Below are 18,486 nucleotides of genomic sequence, written 5' to 3' on the forward strand. Positions count from 1 at the left end.
ATTTTTAAGCATAGTGTCTATGGAAAATGTTTCTTTACAAGTCAGCATGCACGTCTTTGCAAATACAGAAAATTTGCAAGAGAATAAAGTGCTTCATTTCCAATGAATGAGTTTATAAAATTGCACATGCTCACAAATCTAAAATTACCACTATTTTAATACATATATAAATTGAGGTGCCTGTCAGTACATGTTACCCAAGCTCTCTGAAACCCCTCCACATTGTTCTATGCGGTTACCTTCGCTGTCTAGTTTGTCTATAATTTTGAAGTAACTGCGAATGGCGTCTGTTTTTCTTACGAAACGTCATTCTTCTCAGGAAAGACTCGATAGATACCAGTCGTTTTGGCGCAGCTATCTGATGCCTTATATGGAGCAGATTGATTAATTGTGGTGTCCCTAGGTTCAATTCTCACTCGTAGTATTTTTAAATGCCTATATATATATATATATATATATATATATATATATATATATATATATATATATATATATATGTATGTACTTTCACACGCACAACATATTTTATCGAAATATGTGGTTGGCATCAAAGCATAATGCTGGAGATAGAAAAATGAAAAACCGTAATAGAATTGTTGCGTGTTTGAAACCAACCGCTAACAAATTTTCTGCTATTAGTTTATATTCAATTTAGGTATAACATCATAAGCATGGAGACATTTTCGTGCTGGCCTCGTGACATATTTTTATTTATATTTCTGTCCCATGAAATGAAAGAGACTTAAGCTTATTTAACCCGTAAAATACGAAATAGTTTTGATATCTCCCTCGTTTCAACTAATTCATCGATATTACGTGCTACATTTTTCTTTTTGCTTGGAAACAGTCACAAGTTACAAGGGTAAAAGTAGAGAACAGGGTATAGTTAAGAGAATAGAGTTTAGTAATGAAAATAGAGTTTAGTAAGACGACCGCCGCAGCGATATTTGCTGAAAAACTTTGAGCAGAGAGGAGTGACTTACTAAGGAAAGGCTGGCCGGGAAACTATGTTGAGAGAAGCTGAAAGAGTTTACAGAAACTCATGAATTGTAGAACCAAAATGAGAGGAAAGATTGAACAGGAAAGGCAAAAGGAGAAATAATGGGTGCAAGAACATGATATCCCGAAGATACACTGAGTGAGTGCAGAAATTAATGCAAACCACAGAGGGGAGAAGTAAAAATTCTATAAGTTGGCAGAACAATGCAAAACTCTAAACTAGACTACGAAGAAACAAATGTAACGGTGGGAAATTACGTACCCTGTGTTAACAGCGCCCAAAAACACTCCACCTTTCATGATTTTTTTGTAAAATTTAATAGAAGGCTGGAAAAGCAGTGGTCAGTTTGGGAAGAAAGTTGTTCTGTGCAGCATTGAAGGATAGGATGCATAAACAATTCTGGAAGTATGGAAGAAAGTTCAAACACTTTGAATAGGCCAGCCCAAGGAAATATCATTAAAAATCATGTGCTGCATATGTGAAAGAATATCAACATGAGATGTTTCATACACTGTCGATAGAGAGGTACGTAAAAATCATCAGAGTTAATAATCGTTCTAGCTGTGCGCGTGAGTTTCGTGTTGAGATTTATATACTGCAGTTAATCAAACCAAAATGATGTACCAAATGTTTTTTGATAGTTGAGAGTGGCATTATTTTATGCTTAGCCCTCAGCAAACCCTTTGGCGAATGAATTCGAGCATTAACATGGGAGGGGAGAAGGTTCCGGTTCCGCCTATAGCTTTCCAGGAAAATCTGGATAATCATGAATCCTTGGTTTAACAGCAAGTATGCTAAGATAACGTTAAAATAGTAAAATGCTATTACGATGCTCTTTAATTTAAATGAAGCCTGGCGAGCTTTTACGACCTAATCAATATTAAGCAAGAAAGGCAGAGAATTCTTACTGATGTGCATTAGTTTGATGACAAACGTGTAGAGTTGAGCCATTAGGAAATAAAAACAAATGCGTTCACGAAGAAAGAGTGACCCACACCGAAAATAAAGATGAAACAAAAGCCCGGGGGCCAATCTATGTGTTATAGGCACACAAAAATCGCAAGGACTATGGTAGTTCACGGAAAAATTATGTTCTCGCCAAGGAAAATCAAAAGTTTCAGACAGACAACCTATTAGTGGTTCCTTATCGCAGTTCTTTGAGAGGCGCCGTAAATGAAATGGCAAAAACAGTTACAGGGCAGGCGATGAGGCTAGCGAGAAAATGAATCCCACACAAGGGACGCTCATGCAATACAAATACTCGGATATAAAACGTTTTTTGCACGTCCTGAGACGGGGTAACACTAAATGATGCCAATCGGTGGGTCAAGATAGCGGCTTTGGTCAAGGGCATAGGAAGAAAGAGACTCAGGGAAAAATTGATGAATGAAATTTGCACAAATGATGTGTAGCGTGTATGTCAGCCACGAGGTGTTCCTATTCAGAGAGCCGAAGGGGAGTTACCACTGCAACACGATATGAAGTGGGGTTCATTCCTAAATCTGACCAAACATTGCCAAATAATATCATGAGTCATTTCGAAAAATATAATTAAATGATTCCTTATGATGCCATCTAAATTAATAGTAAGATGCATGTAAAATGATGCTAAATATATATGACAGATAATCTCAAGCGATGTTCTTATTTCGCATCTTTCCTTCTGTGGGCATTTCACTCTTCACATATCAAACCTCAGAGGGAGGCGACAGAGTGGAACGACCGCAGGCGATTATCAGTGATCAAATTTCACCAACGTCATAGCCAGCGAAACGGAGACACTTGTAAACATCATGGTTCAGTGAGCTTCTAGTTTGCAGTGATAATAAGAAACCGAGATTCAGCCTTTCAGGAGTTCTCACGTCGGAGCGAGCTAGCGGAGCGCAACCGCTCTCATATGTACATAGATCGATCACATGTGCTGGCCTGCTCAACTAACCGGGACATATTTGTGACAGAAGCTTAAGTTACTGCTAGCTTCAGTATCATTTTCATGTGAACGATTGTCTATTTAAGTAATGAAAGCAGCTCGTTTCACCAATGGCAAGGCTTATAAGCAAGCACAGTCGTTTTGCGGCCTCATTTACCATGGTGTGTCTTGAAAAGTAGTAGTTTTGAGGGGAGGCGACCGACAGCTAAGGTCATTTGCGCCATAGGGGATGGATAGGAAAGGATGAAGGGTGGAGAGAAACCCGGCGTCGGCATTAGCCTACTCTTTACGAAAGGCGCCAAGGGGTCCGCAGTTTAACGTCCCATCCGACGGACGGCGTACTCACTCAAAGTGCCCTCCACAAAGCACCTCAAGTAGGGATCGAGATACCTCTGAAAAATATTCAACACCGCCGGGATTTGAACCCGCGCCCTCAGGGTGGGAAGCCAGTACGTTAGCCCCCGCACCATCTCGATCCCCTGTCTTGAAAAGTACACCGAAAGGATTGGAGAATGAAAATGATATCCTACGAAGACTGACATGAATAATACATTAATCTGTGATCACTTTAGTTGCCAATGCCCACGACCATTTTGAGGAGTTCCAAAAAAATACTAAAAGTCGAAAACACTGTTAAGCAATGAGCCACGTGCTCTAGAAAGTTTTGTCGTGAATGCGGGAGGACTTTTCATCTTTCATCTCATTTATGGCTTGATCACGAACCATTATAGTGGCCGTATAATGAACGTGGTTGGAGGTAATGACTATGAACGTCCGTTCCAGGCACCGTTCAAGAAACCTCTGTCTGGAGGAACTATGGAAAGGAGACGCCCGCCACCTGGCCACCCAAAGTTTGGCGCGAAGAGCAGAGGAGAGGTGAGAACGGACTCATTCCTCACCCCACCCCATCCCTCCGCCAACTTGCAAACACTTCCCCTCCCCCCTCCCTTGCACCCTCTGTCATTCCCTCACTCCATACTATGCACTCGTTCCGCGTAGAAAGGGTGGTTTTGCCTTCTCAGCTTACCATTTGACGCGCGGAATTTCTGACTTCTGACTGCAGACACGCTTTCCCGAAAATATTCTTTGCGCTTCGTAGGATTCGCATGTTGGTCGACCGGCAACGATTTCTGGCTTTTTAGTTGCAACGCAATGCTATCCCTTGGAATTTCTTTGATCCGTATTCTTTCATTGGCACCTTCGAGTTCCTGATCCTGGGTGTGAACTACATTCGTAATATAGTCCAAATATAAATAATTCTAGATTTTATCATTACACTTTTACATTGTTGTGGGAAGGCAGTGGGGCAGTGAGCATCTTACTTATATGAGTGGGGGTATAATTGTCGCAAATATACCGAAGCGGTTCGATTTTCCGCCGGATAGCCTTGAAAGTTATTGAAAATAATATAATATGTTCATAGCATTCTAATGCATGAATTTCATTACGGGAGGAGAAAAGTACGACTATATGTGTATAAAATCCGCCTAACTATTTCAACCATAGCAATCCTTTTCAGTGGAACTTCTCCTTAATTTCCCCACGCCTCAATACCTATCTATATCGGAGGTAGGAAGTAGGAAGGAATAATAGGAGAGAATTTCTTTTGCGAAATGGGTGTGTAATGAGTATGACTTCAGTGCTGCATTTAGCATTGAGCTCGATTCACTCTTTTATGAAAATTTCGGTACATATATTATTGCTGTCCATTGCCTGTTTTAAAACATTAATCATGCTCCTCGACACAATCGGCTTTTGTTAGTTCATTCGGTTAATTTTAAATATTTACGATTGTGTGCAATTTTTGCTGAATTATGTGTTTGCGTATGTAATTAAATATCCCGACCAAGGGTTCAAGAGTTCAATAAGATTGCCGTTGATGCTTTTGAGGTAGATCAACCGCTTTGGATTTTCTGCTGTAATTAGTACAGAATATTTATTTTTACTCTTCCTACATATCACTCTTTTCTATAGACTAGTATTATTACAGTATTTTATTTTTTGCTGTTTTTTGATATTTTAACACACCGTTATTATTTCTATCTGCAGCTTATTAAAACTTCTACACTTCCTATGTATTATTTATTCAATTTGTCCATGACCATAGTGTACAGATTAATAATATTTTTTCAGGAAATGTTTCTTTATCAGTTTTCAATCCTAATTTTTTTCCTCAAATTCATGTCGATGCAATTATTTAAGTTCATTTTCTACCAGCTTTTTGATGCGTCCTTATCATTTTTATGTAATTTTCAAAAATATTTTGATCCGTATGACCCACAAAATTAAAAAAATTGAAGGAATCATCCGGCCTAAGCCAAAATACACTATGGGCCAACTATTTGACTGTGCCTACTGCCCACTAACCGAACCTCTCTTGATGAAATCATTATTTAGGAAAACACTTCGAAAAAGTTTGAAAAGTGATATATGTAGACGGAAATGAATCCATTTCAAATACCTTATCCATTTTCCTGTTGCTTCATGATTAGAAGGAAAATAATTGACCATAATAATAAAGTAAAATATGCCAGAATCAATTTCAATTTCAGCTATTTTATAAAGTAAGGAAGAGAGAGCGGGGGGCGTGTTCACATTCAACATAGATTAGCGCACTGAATTTCTTACGTTATCAATGGTAATTTAAAAGTATTATTTTCATGTCCATATAATAATTAAACTATCTAGTGAACGTGTACAGCGCTTCATTTCACGGATACTTCATTGCAACCGTAAGCACATCACCTTCAATCCTTGGTAAAATATACCTGTAGTCATAACATGTGTCCACTTTCTTGTTTCCCTCCAAACGATGATGTCATGCTCCATCAATAGAAATTGAAAGTGTAGTAGAGATATAGTATAGCATAGATGTAGTATGACTTATTTGGTAATCTAGCGGTTAAGATAGGTTTTGGATGCCCCCAACAACCAAATAAATATCTCCTTACAAAACTCATTCCAGCAGCCTACTCTACATCAAGACCCTCTTCATCTCGTTACACTTCCTTCCTCCCTTTAACCTAACTGATTTTATGAATTCTCCGCCGACTTTCATTCCTACCTCCATATCTTCCCATGCCTCTTTAATCATTTCCTCTGCATACAGGTTGAACAGCAACGGTGATAATGGGCAACCCTGCCTTACACCTCTTCCTAACACTGTCCATCCGGACTCCCTGTTCCCCACTCGCACCAGAGCAGACTGAGACATGTACAGGTTGCGGATTAGCCTCCTGTCCCTCCTATATATTCCTATTTTCTGCAATATACTCATTAATTTTTCCCAATTCACTCTATCAAACGCTTTTTCGAAATCTACAAAACAGGCAAATACATCCTGATTGTATTCTATATTCCTCTCGATTACGGATCTCATTACTGCAATGGCATCACGTGTACCTCTCCCGTTCCTAAACCCAAACTGATCATCCCCTAAGTAATCATTTGCCCTACTCTCTATCATTTTGTTTATGATCCTGAGAACAACTTTAGCAGCGTGGTATATCAAACTTATTGCCCTGTAGTCCTCACATGATGTAGCCTTTACCTTTTGCGGAATAGAAACTAACAATGATCTCACAAAGTCTTCCGGCTAGATTCCTTCCTCATATATACTACGAATCAGTCTATAAAGGCTCTTCCTCCCATATTTTCCTAAACCTTTTAGTAGTTCCACAGGAATGTTGTCCACCCCCACGGCCTTATTAGATTTCATCTCCCTTAATGCCTTTTCTATCTCATCGTCGAGTATTACTGGACCTAAGCTTTCTTCTTCTACGTTATATTCTCTTCCTATGTCTAACCTTTCTGGCCTACTATAGGTTTCTTCTATATATTCCTTCCAGTTCTCTTGGGTATTTTCTGTTTAAACTCTTATCTTACCCGAATTATCTCTAACTGTTAGTACAGACTTTTCCTTCTTACTTCCCAATAATGATTTAACGTTGCTGTATAGCGCACCAATTTCACCCTTCCTCTGCAAACTTTCCATATCCTCGTACGGCGTATTCCACCATGCTTCTTTTGCTTTATTTGCTGCTCGTCTCAACTTATTGTTTAACTCCTTATACTTCCTTTTGCCTAATTCAGTAGTTTCATTCTTCCATTTTCTTCTCTCCTCTATATTTGTAATCATCATCCGTGATTCATTGTTTCCTTGTTCTTTTTCCCATTAACGATTCCTATAGTTTCTTTTGCGGCTTCTGATATCCTTTTTTTGACACATTCCCATTTTCCGTCGATAGTACTCAGCTTTTTGCCGCCATCAAAAAATTTTCCTACAGCCTGCTGATGCTCCTTCCCTGTCCATCCATTTAATGCTTCTAAATTCCATTTCCTAACCCGCCACCCCTGCCTTATCTTTTTGAAGGGGACGCCACACTTCATAACAACTAAATTGTGATCAGAGTCCTCCCAGGAAGCCGTGCGAATTGATCAGTTGATCAAACTGTTCCTGAATCTGTGCCTAACCAGAATATAATCTAACTGATACCTTTCCGAGTCACCTGGTATTTTCGTTGTATACCTACGGCTTTTGTGGTGTCTAAACCAGGTGGTAGTGGGGACTAACCCTTGTCTCCTACAGAACTCAATTGCACCCTCCCCGCGGTCATTCCTTGTACCTTAATCGTAGCTCCAAACCTCATCACCATCTTCGCCTACCCTCGCATTCCAATCTCCCATCACTATCAAATGTTTCCCTGCAGTAACACATTTCGATTATGTCTTCTAAGTGATCGTATATCCTATCGACCTATTCCTCCTTATGGTTACTCAGTGCCATGTATACCTGAAAAATCACCAAATTTGTCGGTTCTGCTATTATCTCTACTAGTAATATTCTATCCGTTGCTTGTTCAATGTTGACTACGCTTCTTCGTACCTCTTCATTTAATATTATGTCAACCCCTCGTTAGCTCTCGTCCACGCCGCTGTATACTATTCTATAACTCTCACTCCATTAATCCTGTCCTCAACATTGTTCTAACATTCCAGTTCCTATTCTAACTAATTTGGTTTTCTTCTTCTGCATTAGCTATTCTGCTGCTGTCGGTTTTCTTTTGCAAGGGTTTCGTGAGATGACGACCGCGGAAGCCTTGCCTCCCCCGCTGCCGGGCACGACACACGGCCGATTGGGCCGAGCCCCGTAGTTGCCAGGACTCAAAATCTCTGTTTTGTCCATCATTTAAATCTTAGGAATGATAATTGAGGTGGTTTCCTTTTGCCTTCCTCAATAATGTTTTTACGTGACATCATCACTTAATTGCCACCCCACTCAGATCGGACGCATAAGCAGCTGCCTCATTGAATATCAGACGCTGCATGGACTACCTTTCGTCTGGCTCCTAACCTTCGACCTATCTAGCATGGGTGCCCCTACCCTACCAGGAGCAATTATCATTGCTACCGCGCTAGCCCAGTTCTAGGGGAAATCAGAACGTAAAAGCCCTTCCATCACTTCAAGGTTGTAGGTGTCCATACACACACACACACACACATATATATATATATATATATATATATATATATATATATATATATATATATATATATATATATATATATTATATGTGTGTGTGTGTACGTGCGTGCGCGTGTGTATGAGTGTCCTTTCTGTTTCGATGTTTAATTAAGTTATGGACCAGAGTTTACACATATGTGTCGTAGCTGAAGCGCATTCGTTTTCGAAGGCATAGGGTGTATGACTTCTCTCATTATTCTTGACTCCAATTACTGCATTTATGTTTTCCCTGCTTGTGTCAAAGAGAAAGTGGATAGTAATGAAAGCCAGGAGTTATTATCGATTTCTCTAACAGGATCCTTATCCACATTGGAAAAAATAATTTCGGAAAATATTAATAATTTTTTAAATGCCAATGGGGATGGATTTCAAACTAGAAAGGTAATCAACTCTCGCACTGAAGCAATAAACTTCCATTTGGTAACGTGATATGTCACTTTCTAGTTCTATCCTATATATGCCAGAATCAATACTTATCTGAACTATTATTTAATGTGAAAGGATAAGAGGAGCTGGCGCAATTTGAATTTTACTTTTACCGTAGTTTAGCGTATTGAATTATCTAATTAATCAAAGGCCAATTATGTAATTATTATTTCCATGCCTGCAAGATTAAATGAGAATACCTTGTGAAAGGATATAATGCATCCTGTCACGTACGTATTTTGATGTCCGTAAATACAGCCCTAATGAGCCACAGTGTTATATATATATATATATATATATATATATATATATATATATATATATATATATATATATATATATATATATATATATATATATATAGTAAAAGGCACATTTTTGGAGTTTTATACCAAAATGTTAATGCTATGGTATTCCTCCAATTCCACTGTTCCACTGCTAGTGCCATCTAGTGATTGTTTTAGAATTAAGCTCCGAAAAAAAAGAGGGGCGAAATGCTCAATGTTTTAAAATTGTCTCCATGGCAATAATGAGAATGTTGACCTGTCTGAAGTAAAAAAACAATGGTACTTTCTTGTCAACGGGTCTAAGGTCATTAAATATGCGATGTGGAATACTACTGTTTTTTCTAAGGTTAGAATGATTGGCCCAAATAAGGAATTATCGTCGACTATATATTTGATGTAAAGGCCGCCCATATTACGAATAAGTGGAAACAAGAATAAAGGAAAATTGCTATTTCGGACGTGTTTACGTAGTTCTTGAAGGACATTCGAAAAACATAGCCTAATTTTCTGAATAAGTATAATAAACGCTACGTTGTGAAAATTAATTGTGTTAAACAGTGAGTGTTTTTGTTTAAAATTGGATGGTTAAATTCTTTCTCATTTAACCTACCAGACCATAGAATTTGCTTAGAAAAAAATCAAAATTGCGATTGTTCTGACGCTTTCATAAATTATTGTTTAATTAGACGGTTTGAAAAACTGTTATTTAACGATTTCCTAATTTTAAAAATTATGCGACTAATGAGCGGTGTAGTTAATTTAATGTTGTAGCAATAAAAAATATTTTCCCTTTGGGATTTCGTGGACTTATAATTTCATACAGTATTTGCAAAATATGTTTTATTCTTCCAAGTTTACCTTTTCATATAGGGGCGAAAAGTTGTATTTTTAGTTGTTCGCATAGGCTCTCCTTGCATCTGTTGAAAATTATTTTAGCAGGCCGGATTAAGGGCACCCGTGAGAAGATCTCCTGGCACTGCTACTGAAAGCAGTGCAATGGATGATGATATCACCGCAGAAACGCTTCGTCTGAGGAGGCAAAATCAGGAATTGAGACGAACGTTAGAAGATGAAACCGCCATATATAAACGTCGATTGGACAGCTACCGACAGGCACAGCAACAACAGGCAGCATTAGTAGGAAGACTCCAGGCTAAGGTATTTCTACCATGTTATCTTGAAACAGTGCCATTATTTCATATCTATTTATTTATATCTATTCAGTTTTGTTTTAAAGATTTTTCTATAAATAAGAGTTTCACACATAACATGCCGGAAATCCTTCATGATGAATGAAGACGCTTGGCTTTTTCTCATAAAATATTTCTATTTACTACTTAGGTTTCGTCACAGCATAAGATCGTAAGGTATATTACAATCCTTGGGCGACATATTTGTATGCTATCAATGGGAAGAGGGGAAGCTGGATTGGAGGCAAGAAGGAAAAGGGTAGAGGGATGAAGGCTGGAGGAGCGGCATAGGATGTTTCTATCAGTAATCCTTTGTCTCTGATATCACTAATAGAACCCACCTTTGTCATTGCTCCACCTTTCCTTCCCTCCCTCCAATCCAGCTTCCCCTCTTTAGCCATTGGTTTGTTCTCTCCTCCCCTTCCCTCCTCTCTTCCCCAAAATAGAATATATATATATATATGTATGTGTTGTCCAAGGATTGTAATTTACCTGAAGATGCTATGCTGTTGGGAAGCTTATGTCATAAATAAAAATATTAAATTTCAAAAAGCCTGGCGTCTTCTTCCATCATGCAGGTTTTCCTAGCTCAAAAAGGTTCATTTCACTTTTATGTTTGATAAGTAATGCCAATATATGACTATTTACTCTGTTCTTTGGTAAGAGATGAAGTTAAATCGTACATTTTTTAGGTTCTTCAGTACAAGCAACGATGTCTCGAGCTTGAAGGTAGGCCAGGTGAGAGTCTGCCCAGTACTAGCACACATGGCGTCTCAAGCACTGCGGATACAGCTCCTGTAACTACATCACCAGAACCAATGAGGCATTATCAAGATTATGGTGAGGAAGGAATTCATGATCTTGACACTGCCCTGGCAAAGTTGGATGAGGAAAGAAAAAAGTTAGTTACATTACTCTTTATGTCTTTATAGTTTTTCTTAAAGGTAATGTAATTTAAATATTTTACAGTAAGATGATCTTTGAATCATATAATCCACAGTGGTTAGGCTAATTTAAATGGAGTTAATTTCATGTTGGTCTACACATCATTGCTACTTAATATTCATTTTATGGGTTTGTAATTTGAATATAAGGGAAGGTGCTCCTCAATATTAAAGCCAAAATTATTATAAAGAGCATGAATTTAGGATGGTGAAAAAGGAATAAAGAATCTTGGAACTATGTCTAATCCAAATGTATAGGCAATATCTTTGGCATAAATTGTTATTTCACCACTTTATTTTTACAATAAAATAACGTTTCAAAGACAATTTTGCCAAATATTGTTTTCAATGTTTATGACCAAAATCAAAAAGCAGCTCAACAATCCATTTCTTTCACATGTATTTCTATTTGCAGGGGAAAATAAAGTAATTTCCATTCATGGGAGCTTACCCTTACATGTCTAAGCCAGGTCACCTTCCCTAAAAAATAAAGATCAAATCTTCAGAAAAGACATTTGGTGTGATACATTCTCTTTTGCTCATTGGGAACACTCAGGTGTGATGAGGTTCTGCGCCTAAACGCTCGCTTGCATGAGCGCCTGGAGGAGTCTCACAGGAGCGGAGAGGCCCTGGCTGCCGACCTGCAACGTCTCACCAATGATTGGGATCGGCTCAGGGATGAGACATCAAGGCGTGAGGAGGAGTGGCGGGAGGAAGAGCGAGGCTTCAATGAATACTACTCTGCGGAACATGGTCGGCTGCTCGGCCTGTGGCGTGACGTTGTCTCTGTTCGGAGACTGTTCACGGACTTGAATGCTGCCACTGAGAGGGACCTCGCCCGACTTAGATCTGATCTGTCATCCACCTCCAGAGAAATTGGAACAGCCTGCTCATGCTTGCTCTCGACCATTGGACCCATGGATGTGGATAAGGTGAGAGTCAAGAAATTTTTCCCGTTCTGCCTTGCTCAAAGGTTTGCCACCGTGATATGCAGTCAGGACTGAAAGAATAATGTTAAAATTTGAGATGTATTACTGGAAATTTTATTTGCTCTTCAGGGGAATATGAAACCATTAGGTTAAAGATTAAGAACCATTAGGTATAAGATTTGCGAACTCAACCAGTCGTGAACTTACAAAAAGTGCATGTATTTTCAATTTAAAGTTTTCATACACTCACATGCAACATTATGGTCGAAATGAACAGATATATTTTGAGACCAAAGAGAAGGTTAAAAGACACTTCTCTCAATATAAGTTCTAAATCTGTAATTCTATTGTAGTCATAGTAATGGGCTCATTCATCTGAGTTAAAGATAACCATTGTGTGTAAAGATTATTTAGGTAGATTTGGTCCGCACATATGCTCAGCATGTAAAAGAACGAGATTCAACTCGAGCTCAAATTGACTTTTCTCTTAGTATTCTTCCTTGCATTTGACTTCATGTTTGAGTTCATCTTTATTTTTCCCATGAGTCTGAAGGTAGTAGTAAATATAATTTTAGAACCAGAAGTTTACTTATCTTATAGTAAAATGGTCCCAAAAACCATTTGCAATATTTAATTTGGTGCGTCATCCATCAAAATTTTATGATTGTCTCCCCAAGCAATAGAGAGCAAATATTTAATTTAGAACATGCCTCAGTAGTAATTGTGAAACATATTTGGGCCCAACCACAAGGCTGGCTGCACATGAAGGAACTGAAACTCATTTCACAACTATTAATAGACTAAAATGGAATGAAAAAACTCACTTAAATGGAAGACATCATTAAAATAAATTACTTAATGAAATATAAAAAAATCTTATTTCATCATGTATAAACAATATCTAATGGCACTACTTACAAAAAGGTTAAACTTATTTGAAATCACAGCTGGAGCTGCTAAACTACGTAATTCTTTGGATCCTTTTTTTGGCCTATAGACTCTCCATGTGCTTTTCGGTTAATTTGGAATTTAATTGAAATTCAGATATTCCTAACTGCATTAAAATCTATGAGCAATGCTCAGTAATACTGCAAACATAGTTTTTCTGTATTTAAAGAAATTCTAATGCATTAGACAAACAAATTTGATAAAAAGTAGATCACCTTGAATCTTGCATGTTTCTATTTGCTATGATTCATTTGTTAAAGTAATTTACAGGGATTATATATTTCAATGACGTATTATACTTCCAAGGCTTATTTCATTCACTGAGATCTCCGTTTCTTCCTAAATCAGACATTGGTGAATGAATTAACAAATTACTCTGAAAGGGGGGATTTGTATGAGCCAATTTCCTTTGACATTTATCGAGAGAATGTTATTTAACTTTTTTCTGTGTATCCCTTGAGATTTGCTGTCTCTAGAAAATCTATAAATTTTTTTGGCATTATTCAAGTACACCATGTATCTGTAGCACATTGTACACCATGTAACAGTAACTATGGAAGTGTATGCATTACAGGATAACACATCTGAGCTCTAATCAGAAGCACTGGGATATGAAAATTATGGGGCTGTCCTTTAATCATGTAAGACTTTTTAGGGTGTTTCCTTTTTAATTGTGCTCTTAGAGGGGATTGGTGGAAGGGCTCGGCAGGAATCTTGTATGAGGTTCATTATGGAATTATTTCAGCTATTTATTATGAAGAAAGAATGTTATTAATACTTGATCATCATTGCACAAATACTCAGTGTTGTCATAACAATCTTTTCAAAATGAATTGAGCATTAATTAACCTTTTTTCCAACTTATTTTAATTATGCTTGTTTCATTTCACTGTATGTTTTCCATACCACTAAAATATAATGCAACAACTTGCTTTTGCGCATAGGTTGTGTACATTTTTGGTGAAAACATATAGTTGGACATCAGTAATCACTGTGAAAAATGCTTTCATCAAACTTATATACATTTCTTCTTTTTTTTGGAAGAAAAGTGCCTGTTGGTTGTAAAATATAGTGGCAAAGGGGGGAGGACCCATATTAAGGGAGAGGAGGGGTGATAAAAAGATGAAATTAAAGTTAACTTGGTTAAATTTAAGGGTTGCCTATATTATGTATTGACAATATGATTACTTTTGTAAGTAGGTATATTATTTTCTAAAATATGCGATAATTTTTGTAAATATTTATTATTAGGTGATCATAAATTTATGAACTTGATATCAATGAACCATACAAGTCTAGTTCTATAAAATTATATCCAATTAGCTACATGGAAATTATGATAATTCTTTATCTTTCCAGAAACAAAGGCAAGATTGGGAGAAAATACAGCAGGAGCTTTTGTCTCAGATTTCAGAATTAAAATCTAAACAAGAGGCCACACAAATGGAAGTTCAACTGAAGGAAGACCGAATACAACAGCTTTTGAGGGAAATGCAAGGTTTAGTAAGTACTCAAAGTCACTTGATGAAACACTATACCTGAGCACAGCTGATCTATGGAGGATACCCAGTTCACATCAAGGGACACCTCAAGTGTTCACTCTGTCCTTTGTTCTGTGTGTTTTCCATGTACATAAAATTTAGAAACAGATTCACTGCTAATTTATTTTATAATATCAATATATGTGACATTTTACATTCTTAGGCTAATACGTTTTTGTACATATGATTTCCCAAATTATTTTTTTAATACACCTAATAATAAAATCAACTTCATCATTTTATAATTGTGAGTTGAAGATCCCCAATGTGTGTTCATTCAGACTTTTTTCCATTTTTCTTTCAATCTAATCTTGTAAAATACACTTATGTTGAAGTTATGTTTATATCTTTGAGAGTTACTGTTGCACAAACTGGGACTTATGTCTTTTATCTGGTTTTCCCTTGAGAGGCAAATTTGTAGGCCATGAGTGCCCCAACCCCATCAGACAAGCTACTAATGAGAGGATTTAGTTTACAAAATGAGTGTGGCGAATGAGTGAGAGACTTATCATTTGACACAGGCGCACCTAATTTCTCCACTTACGCATGTTCTCATGCTCTGTTTTTGGAAGGTGAACGTGAAACGGGAGGGACAATTAGAAAGGCATTTGATGAGATACCAAATTCATATCTGTGCAGCTGTATTCATGGGCAGGTGCTTCTACTGGGAAGTATGAGAGGCTATCATGCAGGAAAAGACGAGAGGGGAGCCTCAAACATTGAAAGCATAAAGCACCATTGAGTCAATTTCATCTCCTTCAAAGGTCTGCCTTGGAAAGAAATTTTCTTATCCACACTGAGAGAGTTTGTCCGATGCAGATAAATAGTGCAGTAGTTTTAGGAAAGGCGACTGACAGCTAAGGTCATTTATGCCATTAGGGATGGATGAGAAAGGAGGAAAGGTGGAGAGAAACCCAGTGTCTGCATTTGTCTCCTCTAATCGAAAGGTGCCAAGGGTCCGCAGTTTAATGTCTCATCTGAGAGACTGCGTACTCCCTCAAAGTGCTCTCCACAAAGCAATTCAAGTAGGGATCGGGACACCTCTGGAAAATATTTGCTATCTCTAGGATTGGAACCTGGGTCCTCTTGAGTGGGAAGCCAGTACATTGCTGCACCAATGTGATCCCCCAAAAAATAAATAGTGTTGATGGCTCTCAAGGAGTGAAGATGGTTAAGGCTACTGCTTCCGGCTGGCATATGTGGTGAGACCCAAAAGTGTGCAGCCTTGGAAAATTACACCTTTAATTATTTTAATTCTGTTTACCAATTTTAATTTGTATGGGGAGATTGAAAAAAACTCTGGCTCTCAAAAACATTGACCAGCAGAAAAAGATCTGTGATATTTGCTGAAGAAGAGAGGGAAGAGTATTGTGCAGGAGTGAGTCTGGTGGGAGTTTACCCATGAGTGAAAGTGACGGTGATGAAGCCATCGATGATGGGTAATGGATATAATTGTGGCTGATGATGATAGTGACACTGTTAGGGTGTGAAATTATGCTTGTGAGGATGTGTGTGATTACTTTGGGAGGAGTGAAACTTTTATTAGTTTATGGCTCAATCAGTGGTGCAGAATATCCAAAAAAGATATCCAAGTCATATGAATTGTTCTTTGACGGGCACCTAGTTTTTAAATTTGCAGAGGAGACTTCTCAATATGCAGAATATTTCTCAGCCTGGATGAAAAATTTGATTTTGAGTTCTCTTGTGCCTTGTGGAAACCATACTGTTTAAAGACATTAGGAATGTTTATGCTAATAGTCACCATTTAGAAACCAACTTTCAAATTGTATTTCTCAACAAAACGAATCCTTTCTATATCAGAATTTCGACATATCATTATTTCTGTACAGATATGCTCTAATAAAAATATAACTCAAAATAAATAAGAAGCAAATTTCTCCATTAGGAGGGAATAGCAATGTTCATTAATCAAGATCCAATCAAAGGCATACCAAAGTATGTGAAAGGAAAAAAATATATAGGTAAAGGAGATATTGTTGTACAGCATTCAGGAATTTCACTGTTATGGCAAAAAGAAATGATAGTTTGATTTCTACTTTTCGCAGTGATGAATGAAGAATAGTACGAAGTAGATATAATGAAAAACTTGTTACGCTCTCCATAAAAGTAAAACCAAAGTATGGAGGAGTTGAGTGTTACTTGGCTATCTCCTCTAAAGAAAATAAATAAACAAGTGGGACTTAAAATTATTTTGCTAGTTCTTGAACATTACTGTGATAAATTCAACGGAAATTTTTTGGGATAATACTATTGATAGTTGAGCATTTAAAGTTCGGCTATCTGAAAGATTAGCGTTGAAAAATGGGTAAGCTATTAAAAATGTCATGCCTGGCCCGCATACAGCCAAAAACACAGTAGTGCGGCAGATAGAAAGTCATTTTATATGAAAACTACCACCTGGAAAGGAAAAATTTCACCCACAAAACTACTACTGAGTGTAAGACTTGCAAATTTGTGTTTTGATTGTTTTTAAGTTCATAATGCAAATTTAAATTATCAGGTGACATTTATTAGCTGTTTCTATTTTATGAATATCACCAGTGATTGCATTCCTATCTTTGTATCCACTAAAGTGAATATCTATAAGAATGAAATATTCTATCAGAATGTAATCTCACTCAAGTGCTGTGAAAATTTGTTCAGAATTGATGAATGTTTACTGATTTTACAAAGTTTTGAGTAATAGCACACAATAGATTATCATGTAAAGTCAAAATCCCCAATCCTCAAGTTTTTAAACCAGAGATTACAGACCATACCTTTGGGTTAAGAACAGCCATAGTGTTATCAGCATACAGTATTAATTCAGTACTTATATTATTTGGAAGATCATTGATATCTATATTAAGTAGCAATGTTTAAAAACCTTAATAGATTATTTTTATTATATGCTTTTGGAATGATTTTCAATGCGCAATCAAATAGGTTTAGCCTGAGAATAACATCCTAATTGCCATTTGTTGTACATAAATTTTGCCTCTTTCTTTGTCCTACTAAGTGTTTCAATATTTCTATTTTGTCTTCGCTGGATACACTGGACCTGTATATTTCAATGTTATATTCAATCTTTACAATTAGGCAATGTTATAAATATTTCTCTTTGGTCAGATAATTCTGGATCTAGAATCTGTTTGTTCATTTCTACACCCATTTTGTATTTGTTGGTGTATTGTCAATACTACTACTAGTTTGAGCTGTTTCTCTAGTTGATATATCAATTGAGAGGCACAATTATTACCAATTGCATTTAATAAATCTATGTCTATGTTACAGCCAATGTCTGATAGTCTTATATTACTGTCTATAAATATCTTTTTTTTTTGAGTTCTCAGACTCTAGCATCTCTAGAACTGACTGAAGTTTAAATAAAAATTGTTCAGCAGTTTAATGAAGTGATGTTCTGTTCAGAGATATTAATAAGGTTTTTGCTATAATTATTTCAATGGTAGAGAAAGTTAAAATACACTCTTCTTTGAATTTTATCAGACCATCTCTTACTTGAAATACAAAATTCTCATTTTTATGCGCACATGAATGAACCTCAATCCTTTATGCTTTCCCTGGCATAATAATCTGCTTTAGTTTTGCCTTAAATGTTGTTAAACCCATGATGCATCTGCTCAGATTGCAATCATTGCGCATATAGCCGAGATATTTTTTCAACAAATTCTTCAAGAAATACTACTAAAGAACTATTTTTATAGTACAAACCCTGTTAATGTGCATCACCCATTTAACGCCTTTCT

The 18,486-nt window shown here is 37.0% G+C and overlaps 1 protein-coding gene across 1 annotated transcript in view; it reads left to right on the forward strand.

Moving 5' to 3' along the window:
* Window positions 1–18,486, forward strand: part of Root (ciliary rootlet coiled-coil, rootletin) — a 102,479-nt gene that overhangs the window by 41,103 nt on the left and 42,890 nt on the right. The window contains exons 2-5 of the mRNA XM_071583149.1: window positions 10,104–10,325; window positions 11,050–11,258; window positions 11,858–12,233; window positions 14,538–14,681. Of these exons, the coding sequence (XP_071439250.1) occupies window positions 10,104–10,325; window positions 11,050–11,258; window positions 11,858–12,233; window positions 14,538–14,681 (951 nt within the window). The remainder of the gene's footprint in view (window positions 1–10,103; window positions 10,326–11,049; window positions 11,259–11,857; window positions 12,234–14,537; window positions 14,682–18,486) is intronic.

This window comes from Hetaerina americana, unplaced genomic scaffold (genome assembly GCF_022747635.1).
Source record: "Hetaerina americana unplaced genomic scaffold, ioHetAmer1.1.p SCAF_13, whole genome shotgun sequence".
NCBI classification, from domain to species: domain Eukaryota; kingdom Metazoa; phylum Arthropoda; class Insecta; order Odonata; family Calopterygidae; genus Hetaerina; species Hetaerina americana.